At 47.9% G+C, this 20,723-nt stretch overlaps 1 protein-coding gene and 1 pseudogene across 1 annotated transcript; one reads left to right on the forward strand and one right to left on the reverse strand.

The window, feature by feature from the left end:
- The first annotated feature begins 9,667 nt into the window (after positions 1 to 9,667).
- Positions 9,668 to 11,984, forward strand: LOC125540019 (S-type anion channel SLAH2-like). The gene is made up of 2 exons (XM_048703589.2): positions 9,668 to 10,422; positions 10,550 to 11,984. Exons 1-2 carry the CDS (start codon positions 9,745 to 9,747, stop codon positions 11,759 to 11,761), a joined length of 1,890 nt encoding a protein of 629 aa, XP_048559546.2. The 5' UTR covers positions 9,668 to 9,744; the 3' UTR covers positions 11,762 to 11,984.
- A 4,013-nt stretch (positions 11,985 to 15,997) lies between these two features.
- LOC125531366 (UDP-glycosyltransferase 88A1 pseudogene) lies at positions 15,998 to 17,868 on the reverse strand (annotated as a pseudogene).
- Positions 17,869 to 20,723: the final 2,855 nt, after the last annotated feature.

Genomic DNA, 20,723 nt, shown 5'->3' on the forward strand with positions numbered 1-20,723 from the left:
AATCGGCGGCGCTCACGGTGCCCCCCTCCAGCCCTAGCTCCTGCCTATATAAAGGCTCATCTCCTTCCACGGAAAAAAAGGCACGGAGACCACGCAGCTACGCCGCAAGGCTGCCGCCCATTACACGCATATACATCACGCCGTAAGGCTTTTTCATCCTCTGATCTCTAGACGCACGTCTGGAGAGAAGACCCACTAGCACCACACCCATCCATCATACGTCTACGCGGACACGCAGCCGGCAGAAGACCAGATCGCATCAACAGGTCAATGCAGCCGGGTGAGAACACCGGCGCCAGCGACATGGACACCAAGCTCACGTTCCTGAAGAATGAGATTTTGATCTAATACATCTGTTTTCTTCTGTCTCTTTCTCTCTAGCATGTATGCGCTACACGGAGAGTGCGTACCGGTCTCTGGAGACGACACTTGTGTGATCTCGTCGCCGCCACCGGAGATGACTGCACTGGAACAACAAACTGCACCGACACCGCCGAAGATCGTCTATGCCAAGCCTTTTATTTTCAGGTGTCATGTTCCTGGGCCGAGATGACTCGGGAGCTGCCGGAGCTCGCCAACGACGCTGCCCAACCGCTAGCACCGGCGCCCTTACCATGGCGGCCTTCATGGTGCTCGGTGAACACCTCATGGCGTACAGGTCGCGACGCATAGATTGCCATGAACAGGGCCACGGTGAACAGGTTCATGGCAAAGGGTACACCGGCGTACAGGTTTTGCATCACGTTCTTGGAGGAGACGAAGTGGTGCAACCGGAGCTCGCTGACGACACAGCCCGAGACTCGCCTTCCCCTTCACGGTGTACAGGTCCTTGGTAGAACCAATATCCGCAACGACGGATCTAAGACCGGTTCCTCCTTCATAAGGCCCGCGTCCCCGACGAACAGGTCAATGGCGTACAGATCCTTCACCGAACCAAAGATTGCAACGACTCTGTACAAGACCGGTCCCTCCTTCGAGAGGCGCACCCACCATGGCGGACAGTTCCTCAGCGTACAGGTCCATGGCATCGCCGGCGCACAGGTCACTCTTTCGCGTAGTACCAGCCCAAGGCGATGCGGCCTCTGCGATACCACTTTCCACAGCCCCGTGAGGCGGCCCCTTTGTCTTGGCGGACCGCTGAATACTTGGCTTCTAGCCGAGACGAGGTGCCAACCACCCAGGGCACGCCCATGTGAGCACGCGTTGGGTTTTTTACACTGACACCGGTCTCCCCAAACCGTTACTCGCGCAAGGAGTAGCTGCTTGAACACCCCGATGAAGCAACAGGTCATCAAGAAGTCTGAGCCGACCGCGACCCATGCTACCCCAATACCAACTACTCCAACGCCGCCAAGACCGATGAGGCACGACGGCGAGGGCGGGCGCGGCCACCGCTAAGGCCACATCACTTGCGGCGCGTGTACCGACGAGGACACGGGCTCTGCCGCTGCCCACACACACATCACCATCATCACGCATGGAGGACGAGAAGCGAAGACGACGAAGATGACCACATAGCTTAATCGGAGGTATCTCATGGAGCAACCTGCGGGAGTAATTAACCAGGAGCCTTCCGAGGCCCCGGGAATCACGAGACCGCAATCGCCATAGTCAGGCTGGCCGCGCTAGTAGGCCACAGAGCGCACTTTTTCTTTACGGGATCTTGTACTTTTGTTTCTCCAATGAGATTAATGAAATACTCGTTTCCCGCATCCTTTTCTTTGTGTACTACTGTACACTGGCACGCCCGTAATTTTTTATTTCTCCTGACGCGTAGAGAGATAATAACACGATAACCATCGTTGTTTGTTATTATTTTTCGTGTCAAACACCAAAAAACACTTATGTCTTTTTCTTTTGAACCACTTATGGCTACACACTTATGCAAAAGAAGCTCTTAGCAATTTATTTTTTACTTGCTTTGATGTAATTCCTGAATTCCTGACTAGAATTCTCCTCTCAGATTGTAATCTCTTGTTAGTTTAATAAAGCGAGGGATTTACTTCAAAAAGAAGAAGAAGGAACAAATATTAGATGAGCGGCGAAAATGGGCCATCCGAATAATGAAGTGCGCCCCGACTAGGCCGGCTATTAGCAGTGCAGTGAAGCGAGCAGGAGAAATAGTCACTGTAGCTTTGGACAGAGTTACTGTGGCGTACTAAATCACATCAACCCGTCACTGTTGTGATTCTTTTTGCGAAAAATGAGACCATTTTTTTAAAGAGAAAACAAATTTGAAAATTCCATACATTTTTCGGAAAAAGCGAACATTTTTTGAAATATGCAAACATTTTCTAGAAATTTTCATAATACTTGAACCTTTTTTCAAATGCAAATTTTATATTTGAACTTTTGAAAAATCCTAAACAATTAAAATACGGCCCTGGTACATTGAAGGTTCCCAAAACCGGAACAAGAAACCCTTTTTCTAGCACTAAATGGGCTATCCACTTACTTGTTGGGTGCTGCTTCGACGACAACTCGCCTTTCGGGAGCAACTAGCTGAGAAACGTTCGTTCCCAGCTTTTCCAAGGGTCACTTGGGGTGGACTGAAGGCGCGTCTAAACCTGGGAATGGTTTGGATTCAAACCACAGTTTTAGTTTGGTTTCCTATTGGGCTGTCATTGGATTGGACAAAATAGGCTAAGGCATTACCTTAATTTAGTTTGGTTTGGGCTATACTTTTTTTGGGGCTGGATTGGTTTGATCTGGACAGAGACCAATTGGTCTCAAACAGTTTCAACTCAGAGTCTGAAACCAAACTGAGCCACCAAACGTGCGAGCAGCTTTGACGGGCGGCCACCGCTAGGCTGGGCTGAGCTCCGGCCAACGCCTCTCTCTCTCTCTCTCGATGAGATGAGATGCCGCCGCCGGTGACCAAGTCACGTACATATCTCTATTTCTAAGGGAGTAGTTGGTAGTCTCGCTTTTAGATTTTGTTTAATCTCATCTTTCACAGTTTTTTTCGTCTTAAAAAAATCTACGAAATTTCGTAGGTTAACCAGGGACAACTCCCACCTCTCAGATTTTTTTTGTCCCATCTTTCATGGTTTTTTTTGGTACCTTGTCCCACCTCACACTAAGCCGCCACGAACCGCAAAAACCGCCTACCTTATCCAAATCAACAAATCTCTCTCATTAATGCAATTTTCTTTAGAAAATAAATAATAGATTCTTTCCTACCTTAGCCAAATCAACGGATCTATTCTATTAATGCAATTTGCTTTAGCAAACAAATAATAGATTCTTTCCTACCTTAGCCAAATCAACGGATCTCTCCCATTAATGCAATTTGCTTTAGCAAACAAATAATAGATTCTTTCCTACCTTAGCCAAATCTACGAAATCTCTCTCATTAATGCTATTTGCTTTAGGAAACAAATAATAGATTTTCAGGAAACAAATAATCTCTAATCTCTAATAATTTCTACTCCTAATGAAGCAGTTGGTAGTCTCCTCCCACCTTCCATGGTTTTTTTGTACCTCCTCCCACCTCCGCTGGTTTTTTTCGTAGATTTTTTTCGTCCCCTCCCCTTACTTCATCGGTTTATTTTCGCGTCACCCTCTCACACAACGAAAGAAATCTAAATAGATCAGAACTTTCCATACTAATGTAGAATCAATCACGAAACAATCTCTAAAGATCAAATCTAAATTAATTAACCTTACCTTAAATCACTCAATTACATTAATTAGAAAACAAATAATTGATTTTCAAAAAATCGCTCAATCACGTAAACCTTATCTTAACTCACGGATGGTAATCAATCTCCAAACAAAGGAAACAATACATCGAGGGAGCAGTAAATAAACTCCCTTTCTTATGACATGTATATGACCTTTACTTCCCTCTACGTTGTCGAGCGTTCTTGATTCTCAAGGCCGATGCTTGGACTGCGTCACTGGGTCGCGACGGTGCTGGAGGACGAGGACGGCGAGGCCGGGTGCCGCGGCACCGCGTTGGCCGCGGCCGGTGAAGGGGGCAAAGAAGGGCGGCTTCCCTGGCCCTGGCCTTAGCCGTGACCCTGGGAGTTGGTGCGGTGGAAGTGGCACTTGAAGGACACGGCGTGGGTGGCCGACGCGCAGACACGCTTCGAAGCGGGCCCGTGGCCCGTGCCGGACGGCGCCGACGCCGACCCGGGCCACCTCCTCCGCGTATTCTTGGAGCTGTGGCTGGCCGATTTACATGAAATTAATTCCCTCAGTTGTGGTGGTAAATATAATACACATAATCCATATTGTTATGTACTAGCGTGTGTGTGTGAAATAGATGGATTATGGTCCCGTACCCAATAAGATGGATATGTGTGTGTTAGAGAGAGAGAGAGAGGGAGAGGGGGAGAGAGTGAGGAAGAGGGAGGCAGAGAGTGTGCGTGAGGAATTGATGGTAAAAAGGTCGTCAATGTCACTTAATATATATGAAAATATTAATATTAAACTTTTAAAGTTAATGTGGTCCCGTTGCAACGCACGGGTGTTCTTCTAGTGCTCTGTAGATGAGATGTTGCCACCGAACCAAGACGCCGCCGCCGGCGACCAAGTCACGTACATATGCTCTGTAGATGAAATGTTGCCACTGAACCAAGACCCCGCCGCCGGCGACCAAGTCGCGTACATATGCATCGGTGTTACGCAGTGGTGCACCACCAGCCGGCATGTCCATCTGCTACTTCGCTAACTGCAACAAGGTGCATCAACAGCCTGGGTGTTCAGTAACGGAAATGAGTATGAAAGCATCAACAGCTATCCACGTGCGCATGTGCAGTCCATAGTTTCAGATTTTGGGCACAAACCGATTTTAGGAAATGGGCTGGATTGGTTTGGTTTGAAAGCACAAGCAGTTCAATTTGGTTTGGATTATAGCACTTACAATTTGGATTGGTTTGGCTTGACTAATAGACTAGTACATGTATGGATTGATCTGAGTTTGGTTTGGATTACAAACTATTCTCAGGTTTAGGCGCGTCACTTGGCGCGCTCTCAGCTGCCGTCACGTGTCATACTATGGGCGTTTGCTCTGGATTTTGTTTTTTCCACACGATTTCTGCTTTTTAGATGGTTTTTTAGGGGCTTTTCGGCTTTTTGGTTTTCCACCGGTATTCCTTAACTTTTGGACATTTTTTTTATTTTTTTGCGTGAGAAAACACATTTTATTTTTTATTCCGCGAGCTCTCGAAAACAAAAAAAAGCATGTTTTCTCTTTTTTCTTTCTGCGACAGGCACGGGTTTACTTCCGCGGGAGGTACGGTTTTGCTTCTCCGAGAGGCACGAACGTGCCTCTCGAAAACGAAAAGAAAAAGTTGTTTCTCTTTTTTTTCCTTCCGTGAGAGGTACGGTTTTGCTTACGCGAGAGACACGGTTTTGCTTCCGCGAAAGGCGCGGATTTAGTTTCACGAAAGTCACGGCCATGCCTCTCGAAAACGAAAAAATATGTTTTTGTTTTATTTCCATGAGACGGACGGTTTTGCTTCCGCGAGAGGCATGACTGTGCCTCTTGGAAACGACATTCGGAAAGGAAAAAAACATGCTCATGGTCTGGTTTTTTGTTTATTTTTCTGTGAAAAAATGTTCATCAAAATCTATTAACATGTGATCTAGTTTTGAAGATCTTGACGCAAGGAATCCAACAGTGAAAACGTTTCGAGATTTGGATGCATGGTTTAAGAGATAAAACATTGTAAATAAACTTATCTACGAAAAAAGAGAAAACTCCCTGTTGCGACAAGTGGCACACCTGCCACTTGTGCAACGTGAGAAACTGAAAGTTATCTTTGCAAGGAGTACAGTGATTTCGTCGGCTTACTCGTCACTCCTGTGCGAAACAACGACAGTCTATTGCCATGTGCGACACATAGGATTTGCCACAGCGATGGTCGCATCGCCTCAAAGGGCTACTCTAGTTGGCCGACCCAATAAGATTTCTTCTCTTGTTGGCTCGTCATGCAGGTATGTTTCGTTCTTTTTCCCTTTTAACTTTTATTTAAGTTTTCAAAATATTGAAATATAAATATTTTGTAAAAATTTACTTACCCAATTATTTAAATGTTAATCACCATTAAAAATATATTACACACAAAATTTGTTCATTTAGTTTTAGGAAAAAAAATCTTAGACCATTCAAAAAATGTTTGTAACATTTAACAAAACACAAAAAGGACTGTATTGATTATCTCCCAATTGGTTCGAATCGTAGGGGTGATGCTTTACTTCACATGCATTTAAGTGTCACATTCAGAAGAAATATGCTTCCACACCCTTTTTCTTTAAAATGTAAAGTTGACATTCTAGCATGAATCTCCAAAAATACTTCATGTTTGTATAAGTTTTTTAAATCCTTCCATGTTGGGATTGGTCACAAGTTCTAATTTGATACATTTTTTTGGGAACTCGCGGGCGATTATTAGGTGCATGGTCTATCACTGAGCTAATTGCCCGTCGTGTGGACCTCCCAAAGTGAGGCCTATTACGCCAAAAGAGAGAACCTCCCACATTAGGATTGCTTTGTTAATGGTTGATCAAGCTTGATGGACCTCTCCCCCCTCTAAAACAAGAAGTTATGGTCTGAGAGGTATAATATCAATCACTTATTGTCCATCTGGAAGCACCCCTTCTTCCAAAGTTACGGGGTTATTTTGTCTGAGTTCCTTAGAGAGAGTTGCCTCGCTCCCCTAGGTATTCTGTACCCACACACCTGTGTTGGGATTGGGTACAGGTACCCTTTGTTGAAGGTCCTTCGAGCTCCTCCAAATCACCAGTATGACTATGAAAATTATGAGTATTAGTATGTATGTCTTAGATCCAAGTGGTAGCATCAGGGTCCTTAGCTAGTGTTCTTAATATGGCCGGGCCAGTCCCATTCCTAAAATGTTTTTGCAAGATCCCTCACATGTTTAAAATATGTTTGTCAAATTTTCCAAAAAATGTTCAAGAAATGAACTAAATTTATTGCTTAACTTTAAAAAATGTATGTGCCATTCAAGAACATGATCATGACATTTTCAAAATGTTCACATTAAAAAAATATGTTCATGACGTATAAAAATGATTTCAATTTTATTTAAAATACACGATGAACAATTTAAAAACTGAACATCTTAAATACACGATGACCAATTTCATTTTAAGTGAGTATTTATTTTGAATTTATTGTTCATCCAGGAGCATATCCTCTCCAGAGCCAAAACGGTCATCCTTCCATGTAGTATGTTTCCCTCAAAAAGAAAATTTATGCATTATGTATTATATCATTTCTGACCTTCCCTGGATTATGCCATAGCATCTCCAGGCACTTATCATCGGTATAATGGCTTCTCCGGCACCCAAGAGCCAAAATGGCCGTCCCGGACACAAACTCCACACTATGTTTTACTTGTTCTAGTTGACTCCTGATAAACGAATGTACGGACCGTACATGCATGCATGCATCGACGTGTACGCACGTGCATGCGCCTGAGTAGTGCAAAAATAAAAGTATTATAAAGATACTTGATCACGAAGACACGAACTGATCGAGCTGATAGAAATAAGAGCTCACGCATATCGATCCACGTCACTTGGTCGCCTGAGTAAAATACTTCGCAGTCGTCTACTGAGAAGATCCGGGAGTCTCCATGTCGACATGAGTCACTATACGTGGTCAGTACGGGCAATGTCCCGTGCTTTTACAAGGGCGCGAGGCCACGAGCAGTAGTAAAGCATAGTTCTACGGGGAAAAGAACAGCGGTAAAACATTACTCCTATTATTATCCATGGACGATCTTTCTCCGAGCTCTCGATCATTATGCCTCTTCATCATTTGTCCTCAAATTTTACGCTGCAACAATATTATTTTTTACTTTTGTGCTGACCTGCTCGCTCATGCCACGTGGCTGAACTCGTCGCCAAGTTATCATCAAAACATATCTATTTTAATAGATAAATGATCAAATCTAAAGACACTTGACACATGACAAGTCAAACGAGACAGTAGTTGAGTGAGTTAACATAGTACTCCATCACTCTGTGCATTTGAAAACCGAACCGAAAAACCATACCAAAAATAAACCGAACCGAACCAATTTTATGGTTTTTATGGTTTCTGGTTTCGGTATGGTATGAACTTTTCATACCGATTTAAACTTTGGTTTTTATGGTATATACGAAAAACCGAACAGTTAACCGAATAAACCAAAGTAAAAAATAAATTTATATTTCTTGAGATGAACAACCATACAAGTTGTCATTTTTCTTGTACATGAGTCAAATTCACTACTAAGCACGTAATTTTTTCTTGTAACATAGTCGTTTTTTCTATTTTTAAAATGCTAAGCACGTCCATAACCATCAACAGATGAATCAATGCATGCATATATACTTATATATATAGTTAGAATAGTATATGTTTTGAGTCATAAATTTGCTAATTATTATTACGTTATTTTCAAATTCGCGTCAACTTTGGTTTTTATGATATATACCGAAACCATACCGAAATAATTTGGTATATATCAAAACCGAACTGTATTTTAATTTCATACCGCATTTATCGAAGTATTAATACCGTACAAACTGAAAACCGTATAAACCGAACTGTGTAAACCGAATAAACCGAACGCACGGGGTGAGTACTCCACCTGCTTTTCCTTGGTCAACCGATCACCCAAAGCTGGCTCCACGTGTGGACGAAAGGGCGCCCTTTGCATGCATGTCATGTAGTGGTCGGGGCACAAATGCACCAGGCCAGGAACACGGGAATCAAGAGCAACTGAGCAAGTCGGCCTTTGCATGCATGCATGCACGGCATGTGGTGCGGCTAATGACGGAATGCCCGAGCTACCTGGCTCGCTAGGTCAACTGCTCAGGGCTCACGACAACAAAGGCAGGCTTAACTTTTTGACTTCATGCACTGCAGCATGTTGCACATCACCAAAATATATACAGTACTCTATGGTGAATTTAATAGATCTTGTGATGAATTTAATAGAACTAATTTGGTGTAGTAGTATACTACTCTATATTGAAGTATTTTTTATAGGCTTAGTCAAACTAAAAGAACAGTGAACTAGGACAAACCTAAAATTTTGAATATTTTCAAACATAGGGAGTACGAAATAAGTTTGAAAACTAGAATGTATTTTTAGAGCTAAAAAACATTTTCACGTATCTCAATATCCTTGGTGTCGATGAGAATTAAATCTCACTTGACCAGGAATGAACAAATTCGTAGAACATTCACATGATGGGAATGTGAAAAGGAAACATAAAAGGTTGATTTGTTTGTCATATAATTGAATATAGCGAACTGAGTGTAGTCAGATGGTTAGGTTTCTTGTGGTGGAACTAGTCCATCCAGGTTCAAGTCCCCTATGCTTAGCACGTAGCTGTACTAGTGTATTTGCTTCAAATTTTAGGTGTGCTGTAGCTAGCTCCGCCATTAAGGATGAGTTTATGTGTGTATGTATGAGTGTATGCATTTGTATTGTGTTCGAAAAAGAAAACAATATAGCTACCTTTTGAGGTACCTGCAACGTGCAGTGATGCGTGGAACCTTCGTACATACGTGTTCCCATCCATGTGATTGCCGGCGTGTGCCACTTGCACGGATCGATTTGCAGATCCTCTGTCTGTCCTACTCGCCATGTGTATATATACGGCAGCCACAACGGGATACACATACATCCACGACGAACCACCTCCTGCTGGCAGCGTTGTGTTTTGCTCTGGAGAGCTTGTGCCGACGGTCGAGAGACAGGGAGAGTTGTTGCCATGGCGTCCAGAGAGAACAGCATCCAGATAGCAGGGGTACTGGACGGCGAGGCAGGGTGTGCTCTGTCCCCGGAGCCGCTTCTCGTTGGTGTCCCGTCGCGGGCCGCCGGCGCTAGTGAGCTAGCTCATGCCGCTTTTTTTATGGAGGCCGCCGTTGTCGTCGGCGGCGCCAGGAAGCTGACCATCAAGGACGCGGCCGCGGCTGCTCACGCTGAGACGCCGTGCTTGCCGGGCTCGCCGTCGGGGCTCTACCTCTCTCAGGCGCAGCTTGGCCTGCCGACGTCAATCCGCGCGTGCAACCCCGAAATGGGCGAGAATCGGGTGCTGCCGAGCGATTCAAAGCTCGAAGGTCACATCACTGCCGAGCCGCGGCTGATGAAGCAGACCCAGCACCACTCGTGGAGATCCCTGGTAGGCGGCGGCGAGGCACCAGCGCTGCTGCGGAGCGACAGCACGCGGGAGCTGGACCGCCGGTTTGATCACTTCAAGACCTTCTCGGGCCGCCTCGACCGGCAGCTCTCCAGCCTCCGAGGTCTGCAGCATGGCCTGCCGCCAGTTGACATCGAGCATGGTGCCGCGCCCAATACCTCCGGTGAGGACACCGACGAGGAAAACATAGTCCCTTCAGCCGATCGCTACTTCGCCGCCCTCGAAGGCCCCGAGCTCGAGACCCTTCGGGTAGGTATACCACATAAACCTCTGCACATAAACCGTGCCGTATTCCGCATTCCACCCAAATTTTCACCTTATTATAACAACTTAACAAGCATCATAGCCAGTCTCTGACAAAAGTGTGGGCATGCAGTCAACGGAGGTGGCAGTGCTGCCTGAGGATGAGCAATGGCCGTTCCTTCTCCGGTTCCCGATTAGCGCGTTCGGGATGTGCCTTGGCATGAGCACCCAAGCGATGCTGTGGAAGACACTCGAGTCGGAGCACTCAACGGCATTCCTCCACGTGCACCCCGCCGTCAACCACGTCCTCTGGTGGGCCTCTGTCGCCCTCACCGCCATCGTCTCCATCACCTACCTCCTCAAAGTTATCTTCTACTTCGAGGCCGTTCGCCGGGAGTTCCACCACCCAGTGCGTGTCAACTTCTTCTTTGCGCCTTGGATCGCTTGCCTCTTTCTCGTCAAGGGCGTGCCGCACCCGGTGTGGGAGATCCACCACATCGTGTGGTACCTCCTCATGGCTCCCATCCTCTGCCTCGACATTAAGATCTATGGCCAGTGGATGTCCAGCGGCGAGCGCCGACTCTCCAAGGTGGCTAACCCGTCCAACCACCTCGCTATCGTCGGCAACTTTGTCGGCGCGCTTCTCGGCTCCAGGATGGGCCTCCGAGAGCTGCCCATTTTCTTCTTCGCCATCGGCCTAGCACACTATGTTGTACTCTTCGTAACCCTCTACCAAAGGCTCCCCACCAACGTGCAACTACCCAAAGAGCTCCACCCGGTATTCTTCTTCTTTATCGCCGCGCCTAGCGTCGCCTCGATGGCCTGGGCGAGCATCTCCGGCGAGTTCAACGATGGAGCCAAGCTCCTTTATTTCATCTCGCTCTTCCTCTACATGTCGTTGGTGGTGCGCGTCAACCTCTTTCGGGGGTTCAGGTTCTCATTGTCGTGGTGGGCCTACACGTTCCCGATCACGAGCGTGGCCGTGGCAACAGTGTTGTATGCGTCGGAGGTGGACAATGTGCTAATGCGGGCACTAGCGGTCGGGTTGTCAGGGATTGCCGTTGTCACGATCACCGGTGTGTTGGCCACTACCGTGTACCATGCCTTCGTGCGCAAAGACCTCTTCCCTAATGATGTTTCCATCGCCATCATGCGGCGCAGGCCCAAAATCAGCAAGATCTTCGCGCATCTCCGCTCTTCTAGCTCGGACATCAAGAAGCTCAACCTCTCCATCCCTAGTTCAAATTCCAATTCCAAGAACGACACGTACTCCAGTGACTCATGTTCCAACTCCAGGATAAGCAACAACAGCGACGAGTCTCCGGTGTCACAAGGGCATGTATGAGCAGAGTGTTAGATGTCCGATGCACAATAGGGTGCAGGCATGCATATCTACCGCATAGATATTTCCTGTTTTTTCTTCGTTCTTTTTCATCTTTATATATTTGCTGCACATAGTGGTGGATTAGCAGCAATATCCTTGAGTAATTTGCATTGCCATGATGGTGATATTATTACGGATTTGCAGATAAATCTCACTTACTTTTATAAGTATGTATTTTCATTCACCGGATGTGCATATCTATATATCATCAATGTCCAATGTATGGCTGAGTGTGCAAGATGCACGATATATGCCTAGCGGTCTTATTTCATATTTCATTGCAGAGAGAATTAATACGTCCAATAGATAGGTACTACAAAATAAACAGGCAAGTAGAATTGTAATCTTATTAGTCATGTAGTCAAATGAATAAATTAAACAAAAGTTTCAATACACTAAGTTCCATTAATAAGAACTGGCAACTTAAGACTCGAAATATCAAGTTTCACTTTCGGTAACATATGAAAACCTTTTTTAGGTAGATAACCATACGTCTAGCAGTTCTATTCCCGTTGTAAGATTCAAGATCATAATATTTCATAGCACAATGAATTGATATTTCAAACAGATAGGTACTACAAACTAATGAAACAAGTAGAATAATACATACCAAAAACAAAAACATCAATGATCAGATTCAACTAATATTATAGATACAAGAACAAACAGCTATGGACAAGGAATATACATTAACAACAAACCTTTTTACCAGAATCGGATATAACTCTAGTAGTACTGTTGATATCGTTGACGTACTTCCGTTGATGCGAAGAACAACAAAATCTTGCTCCAGGATGGTTGTTCATGTAGGATGAGAGTGGACTAGAAGAACAGAGTGCTCGTCCCTGCTACTTGTCTATGTTAGTTTTTTTTTGGCGGAATTGTCTACGTTAGTTTCAGTAATTGTATGGTAGGCTACCCCACATGAATAGTTACACTACCCCACAAGGACAGGTATAGTGCTTCAATTTACAATGACATTACACAAATATATCAACTCTAATACAAGACCAAAATGCTAATCCACAGCCCACAATTTGCGTATCCCCGCCCCCTGTGTGCTACAAATCCACTTCCATACTGATGCCCACCTTAAGGGCACTTCTAACCGATCCCCAATATGGCCATAAGCGAGTAAATTTTTCGGTTTACTCTCTTACGGCGGACCTAACCGATCCCCTAAAAATGTTAATGGATTATAATTGTTACTCCAACTCCCTATCCCCCCCCCCCCAAGATTTCCCTAAATATACTCCATCGTGCGGCGGCCAAGTAAAACTCCCCCTAGCCCTCCCGCCCCCGCCGCCGCCACCAATGACCTCCGAGCCAACCGAAATGGATAGCCATACCCCCCCCCCCCCCGCTCACCCCGCCGGCCACTGGCGTCGGCTTTTCGCCTCCGGAAACCACCCACACGCTGCCGCCGGGGCCGGAAAAAGCTTGGAGATGACAAAGAACCATCGGGTCCAAGCTCCGCCTCCAATCGCGCCAATGGTGTCCGGGGTGGCCACCGCATCTCCGACAACGTCACGCCGCCCTCCCGCCGGACCTACCAAAGGCAAACAGGCTCGAAAGCCGACGCGACGGCAATGGCGTCGGCGCTTGCCGAGGCGGCCTCCATGAAAATGATGAAGAAGTGCGCGGCGGTGCCTCATCCAAAGCCTATGCCTCGCGCGGCAACTCCAGCTACCCCTACAGCGACTGCACCGGCACGAGCAGTGGCCGCGACCGGCAACAAAAAACGCGACCGCCGAGTGCTCGATGAAATGCCAATTAAACCTCGCGATGGAGAAAGTTTAAGGCCGAGAAGCGTAGGCTTGCACTTGAGGAGGAGAGGATTCGTGATGCGAAGAAGGCCGAAGAGCGTGCTATCATGTTCATGAATTCAAACACAATGGGTTAAACCGCAAGAAAGTATTGGGTACTCACTCGTGGAGAAATCTTGGCCTCTCTTCGGAATGTTGGTGGTGGCCGAGGGGGTGGTGGTGATGGTGGCTGAGGGGGTGGTCATGGTGGTGGTGATGATGGTGGTGGTGGTGATTGTGGCCAGGGTGGTGGTGATTGTGGCCAGGGTGGTGGTGATGGTGGAGAGGATGTCGAGGTTGATTTCTTTGCCGAGGACGTCATTTGAGTGATTGTGGACGAGAGGGTGATGGTGCATACTTTACTTGAACTTTTACTCCACTAATTTTTAGGAGATCAGTTAGAAATGCCCTAATAAATGCATAAATGCAAGGCATTCGTCTGGAAAGGAACAAATCCTTATAGTGTGCATGCATGCACCCGCAAGCACACACATGAACGAAGAAGGCAAATGAAACTGGAAAGCTCTCACAGCAATAGTAACTTAGTAAGGAGTCAATTACAACACAGGTGTCTGAAGTTGGCGAGAAAAATCAGTTTGGTGTTAAAACTTGCGACATACATTGAACCGGTGATAAAACTTGGTTTTGATGTGCATCTACGATGCAAATCACGTTTGTATACGCAAATGAAGCTGACAAGGCATGCCACATACCGGCGACCTTGACCTAAAATGCGGTCCATGCTAGCCATCCCTCCAAATTTGGCTTCATGTCTAACTGGGATAGACGAACTTAATTACCATATACGAGCACGAAAATCGGGCTTAAATGGGCAGCAGCAGCCGCGGACCATTTTTCACATGATATTTTTTATTCATAAATACTAATAAAATTCATATTTATTATTTTAATTTTAGATTTTTCTTTAAATTACGTGAACATTATTATAAATAATAATATGTCTCGTAAAGAGAATACACGAATGTTTTTTGTGAACACATTAATATAGCCTAAAACTAAATGAATATATTTTGAATACATTAATAATATTTTTATACTTAAAGACATTTATTATAATTCATAAATATTGTTTCAATTATATGTTTTTAGATAACATGTGAATGTTTTTGGAATAAAATGAACATTCTTTTAAATAAGAACAATTTTTATAATTCCAAATATTTTTTTTAAACTGGGCATAACCCCTTTCCATTATTGTGACATAATGGAAATACATCAGTCCAGAGAAAGAGATAGGAGAGGGGAGAGCGGGTTCGGGCATCGTCGGGAAACCCACTGTAAGCACTCGCCATCGAGATTACCCACTGCAGGACGAAAAACTTGGCGACACCATATATCAGTTTAACTAGGCACAACAGCCCCTACATCCACCATAAACGAGATGGGTTGCGGTGAACATTTGTATGAATATTATTATTAATTTAGATATTTTTACAGAATTCTAGGAAAGGAAGAAAAACTAACATCTGCAAATGGGCCGCGGTGACTGCTGCACACTTAAGCCTTATGTGCGTGTTCGTTTATACTCAGCCCATTTCCTAAAAAACATTTATATTCATCCATTAAGGATACAAATCGTATTTGGACCGAGAGTGATGATACTTGGTGTCAGGGGCGGACCCAGCATTGGGCCAAGCCCAGGGCCCATGCTGTTACAGTTCCTCTACAGTGTCCCTACAGTGCGCGATTTCCTACAGTCAACGAAGTAATTCATCATCAGGACCCAGGCCCCCCCCCCCCCCCCCCCCGGCCTGGGTCCTGGATCCGCCACTGCTTGGTGTGGTGGCCGACCTGGCCAGCCTGATAGGAACAGGTCGTGTGTTCGATCCTGTGCGCAGTAATATTTTGCGTCCCAATTTCCGCCCTGACTGGAGGGGCCCAAGTGCCGTAGTGACGTTTCATTTGTTTTTCAAGAAAAAATTTTTGAGTGTCTTTTGTGAGTAAAATAAAATTCCGGGGGGTTTCACAAAAAACCGAGGCACACGCCCTTGCATGTGCCTTCCGGTCATTGACACTGGGTCCCACGTCATGTTGGCGAGCCTCGTCATCATTATATGCGTATACAAACGCGATTAGCACCGTAGATGAACGCCCAAGCCAAGTTTTGTCATCGGTTCAATGGATGCCACAAATTTTAGCACCAAACTGACTTTCCTCGTCAAGTTCAGACACCTGTGATGTAATTGACTCAATAGTAAGCAACATAAAATTTCAAAAGATTTTTTTGTTGTCTGCATGGTCTGACATGAAACAGGATCACGATCAGCTAGAGTTGAAGTGTTGCATTCCAAAAGAAAAATAAAGTTGAACACTGTGGAATAAATTCAAATCCAATACCTTGTCGTGCGGCTGAACACTTGGGAAGGTTAGGTATCACTCTACATAGTCGATCCATTATTGCCAGGAAGAGAAAACATCATAAATATATGTGGAGGTAACTGCGGTACCTGGCACTTACATAGCCGATTTATTAAGATGGTGCTACACACACACACTTACTAGTAAGTTAAGTGATTGAGCATGCAATGCAACTAAAATATAAACAAGAGGGCAACTTGGACTAGCAACATATACGTAGAAGGCAAAGAGCAGTCGCAATTTGCAAGTAGTGCGTCACTCGCCGAGCTGCTTTCCGAGATTGTCCACGTCCAACAGAAACTGGGCAAACGACGCCCGCGACGAGCCCCCTTCCCCCAGCGCCGCCTCGGCCTCTTCCCTGCGAGCAGCCGCCCGGGCCCTGAGCTGCCTCCCATCCCCGCCCTCAATCACCAGCCTCACCTTGGCCTCCACCTCCTCTGCCTTGACAAAACCTGCCATGTATCCCTCCAGCTCCACGGCGACGCCCATGTCCTCCGTCATGCACACCTTGTTCATCTTCTGCTCCGCCTCCAGCGGCAGGCACAGCATCGGCACCCCGGCCGCAACGGCCTCCAGCACCGAGTTCCATCCGCAGTGCGTCACGAACGCGCCCGTCGCGCGGTGGCGGAGCACGTCCGCCTGCGGCGCCCATGACTTGACGACGAGGCCCCTGCCCTTGGTCCGCTCCAGGAACCCTTGAGGAAGCAGCGCGTCAAGGTCCGGCTCGGGGCGCACCTCCAAGTATTTCTTCGGGTTGTTGCTTCCGGCCGGGTTGCGCACGGACCATAGGAACCGCTGCCCAGACCGCTCCAACCCAACGGCCATCTCCTTGAGCTGCTCCGCCGAGAGCGTGCCCATGCTCCCGAAACAGAGGAACACGACGCTGCGGTCGGGCTGCGCATCGAGCCACTCAAGGCACTCGTTCCTCTCTGCTTTGTCGGAGGCATCCTTGGCGCCCTTGCTGACCAACGGCCCGACGCAGTAGATCGGACGCAGCTTCCTGCCGGGGAGGTCCATGAGAGACTGCACCGCCCGGCTCTCCAATGACTCAAACGTGTTCACCATAACGCCCATGGTCTCCGTGTTGCGCTTCCAGACGTCTGTCATGGCCTTGCACATCTCATCCTCGGGGTGCTCCAGCAGCTCCTTGATGAGATGAGACGCTGGCATCGGCGGGACGCCGAGGAAATCGAGGGGCATGTCCCCGAGTTCCTTCAAGCCCGTCTGCCTGCCGGCGATCACTGCCGGGACCTGGGTTAGGACCGACAGGCACGAGGCGCCCCCGACGAAGAACGTGTAGACCGGGACGCCGAGCTTCACGCAGACGTCGGTGGCGTGGACGCAGAACATGTCGAGGATAACAGAGTGCAAGCTCTTCCGGGGGATGCCACGGAGGAACGCTTCCAACCGCTCGTTATAATCGTGCAAGAGCTGGAGCATGAGTAGGAAAGGGTGCTTGCCGGAGGCGGCAAAGTCTGGCGCAGGGAGGGGCGGGAGGACATGGAAGGAGATGAAAGGGTTGGAGGCGGCGATGCGCTCGATGGCGGTGGCGGCGGAGTCTGTCGACTTGAAAGGCGGCTCGACGAGCACCACGGTGACGTCGTAGCCGTGCTTGAGGAAGACGTTGGCGAGCTCCGTCATGGGGCCAACGTGGCCGACGCCGGCGCCGGGGTACATCACCACGGTCTGCTTCATCTCGAACCTAAGCAAAGTGGGTGGACTGCAATGTTTTCAGAATATGTTTTGCAGGTGGCACTGGCACTGGCAAAAGGTGGAAATAGTTGTGGTCGTGCCTCGGGTAAGTAATTTGTGGTGGTTCTGGTTCGGGACTTCACGTCGTCAAGATGATGTTTCCTGGTAGCAGCCTGGGCAATTGGGGTACCTTGCCGAGGAAGCATATGCGTATATGCACATGGGTGACATGGCAGAGGTTTGAATCAGTCTCTTTTGTAACACAAGGAGGTTTTTCTTAGATTATAGCTCTTTTTTTTTTGAGTAATGTTACACGTACAAACGAGTTACAAGGCGGCTCACCCTTTCTGAAAATCAGGTATGGGTGGGGGAGGCAAATTTATGACTAGTTAGTAGATGGAAAAAATTCCAGTCAACGTGTAATTACGTGTAACTCTTTGTATGTTTAGCATTATTGTTTTTTTAGTCCAACTTAGATTATAGCTGAAGGTTCATTTTGATGGAGCTACAGCGAGTCCACTGGTCAAAGTCGTCGAATCTCGGTCCACATAGATATGCAGGGACGTTTTTGAATGTCTTGCCTTCTGACAATGACTTGTACAGTAGTAACTTTGTGAGAGCAGCCCGTTTTTGACAAGTCTGGCCAGATAAACACCCCAATAGCTTTCAAGAGGAAATTGAGCGCTACGCTTCTTCCCCAAAACTATTTTGTCGGCTAATCTATAGCTAATGCTTCACTTAACCGGGGTTAAACACCATGCTGAGCTTCTGCAGTTTATCTTTCTCCGTGTGCCAATTTCAAAGTTCTAATTATTTTCAACCCGTGACACACAAAATTCACTCAAGCCTTTACACACATAATCACAGTATTATTCTACATGTAGTATAGATTGCACTCATATTTTACACTAAACAAATATATGTGGGATTTTTAATACATTGGAGGTCCCACTTCTATCTGCGTCACATAAGTAACGCAGACTTCGCTTGCACGGCTAGAGGTTACTTTCAAACATTTATTTACTACTCCCTTCGTTCTTAAATATTTGTCTTTTTAAAGATTTTAAATAAGGTATCACATGTATATAGACATATTTTAAAGTGTAGATTCTATCAACGTTCTGAAAACGGGGTCTCCAGACTTGCCTACCTGTGACCCATGGCGTGGCTCCACCAGCGGCCTCGTACGGCTCATCTTCACCAGCAAACACTCAAGACCCTCGCGAGGGACCATGCCTCGCGAGGCGGACAACGCAAGACCTCCTCAGGGATGGCCTCACCAGGCTGGCTCGGGATGGGTGAAAAGATCAAGGCGAGGGGCACCTCATGAGGTTTCTGTACGCAAGTCATGACGACTGGCGCCAGACGGACGCCAGGGCGCGCAGTGTCCTCGTTTCCTCTTTGGTGCTAAAGGGGCAAGCGCAGGAGAGAAGTTCGGAGGCACCAGGCAAAGGTTTCCATATCGATGCAACAAGACCAAGACCAGAAGGACGGCAGGACGGAGGTCACCGTGGAGCCCAAGACGACATCACCACCAGAGCCTTGGCAGGCGAAGACTACTTTTGTCAGGATAGCTTGTACTAGTTGTCTCCCTTCGAATTTGGCCGTTGTGGGATCTCTTCTTGCTCAATATTTGGAAAGAGGACCAGGGTCTCTATAAATAGGGCTAGCCACCACCATAGAAAGGGGGGAACCTATATCGAATCCATAGCACCCCAACCACTCGAGTTCACCAAGCACAAGAACACTTCTCCTCGCGAGGCTGTTCTTCCATTGTAATTGTTCATCCTCAGCCCAAGAGGCAATCCACCATACCACACTGGAGTAGGATATTAATCACAACGGTGGCCCGAACCAGTATAAATCTTGTGTCTCATGTTCTTTGGGTTCGTTGAGTTAGGCCGTGAGATCGTAGAGTGTGCGAGCTAGAGAGGGGGAGAGATCTTTATGCGCACACCAGTGTTCAAACCTCAAGGGTTTTGCCGGAATCCGAAATCCGACATTTGACGCGCCAGGTAGGGGTGCACCGAACCTTTCCTCTTCGTCGGTCCACGCTTCACCGCTTCGCCAAGTTCATGGCCGACGCTCGCCGGGCCCGCGCTGAGCGCCGGGCCGCTCTCGCCACCCGTGTCGCCTAGACCGCCCTTGTCGGCGGACCTCCCCGTTGTTCTCCGTCACCCACCACCAACGCCGCCACCGGCCCGGCGGCAAACGAGCAACAAGCCTCTTCACTGCACCCCTCTGTGCGGCGAGACGGTCGCACGACCACCCCGTCGCTGACTCCGGCCGTCTCATCGTCTCACGCTCGCCGCACCCCCGCGGACGCGCAGGCCGCGCTGCTCATGGCACGCGAGCTCCTGCGCTACCGTCCGGTCGACGACCTCTACGAGGACTAGTTGGACCGCATCGCCGAGCTCGTTAGCGCCGTGGGGGGCTCTCCTGCAGCATCCCTCTCGCTGCCTCGCCCGTCCCCGGCTGTGGGCGATGTGGCTCACGGAGCACCTTCGCCCCCTCAGCACCAAGATGGTGCCCTCGCGTCGGGGCGTGCGGCTCATGGAGCGCCTCAGCCTCCCTCGCGTCCAGACGGCGTCCTCGCCCCGAGATGCGCGGCCCAACGGCGTGATCCTTCGTGCCGTGTGCCCGTTCACGAAGAAAGAAGTTGCCAGGGGGTTCCCCATCCGCAAGAAGACGCTTCACCGCTTCCAGCACCACCACGTCAGGATCGCTTGCTGCGACAGTGCCATGTGCCACTTGCCATGGCAGCGCAGGGACGCCAAGGTCAAGCTCCGCCTCCACGATGAGCCCCGGTGGCCACGGCGGTCTGCCGCGCCTTCACTCCAGAGCTGCGTAGCATCGTCTGGCCGGGCAAGTTCAAGCCGGATCCGCCTCCTCGCTACAACGACACCCCCGACCCTACGGAGTTTCTACAGCTCTACGAGCTGAGCATCGAAGCGGCCAACGGCGACGAAAAGGTCATGGTGAACTGGTTTCCCATGGCTCTCAAGGACGGCGCCCACTCATGGCTCTTGAACCTGCCCCAGGCTCGA

Source organism: Triticum urartu, chromosome 1A, assembly GCF_056163025.1.
Source record: "Triticum urartu cultivar PI428250 chromosome 1A, HENAU_Tu73, whole genome shotgun sequence".
Taxonomy (NCBI): Eukaryota; Viridiplantae; Streptophyta; class Magnoliopsida; order Poales; family Poaceae; genus Triticum; species Triticum urartu.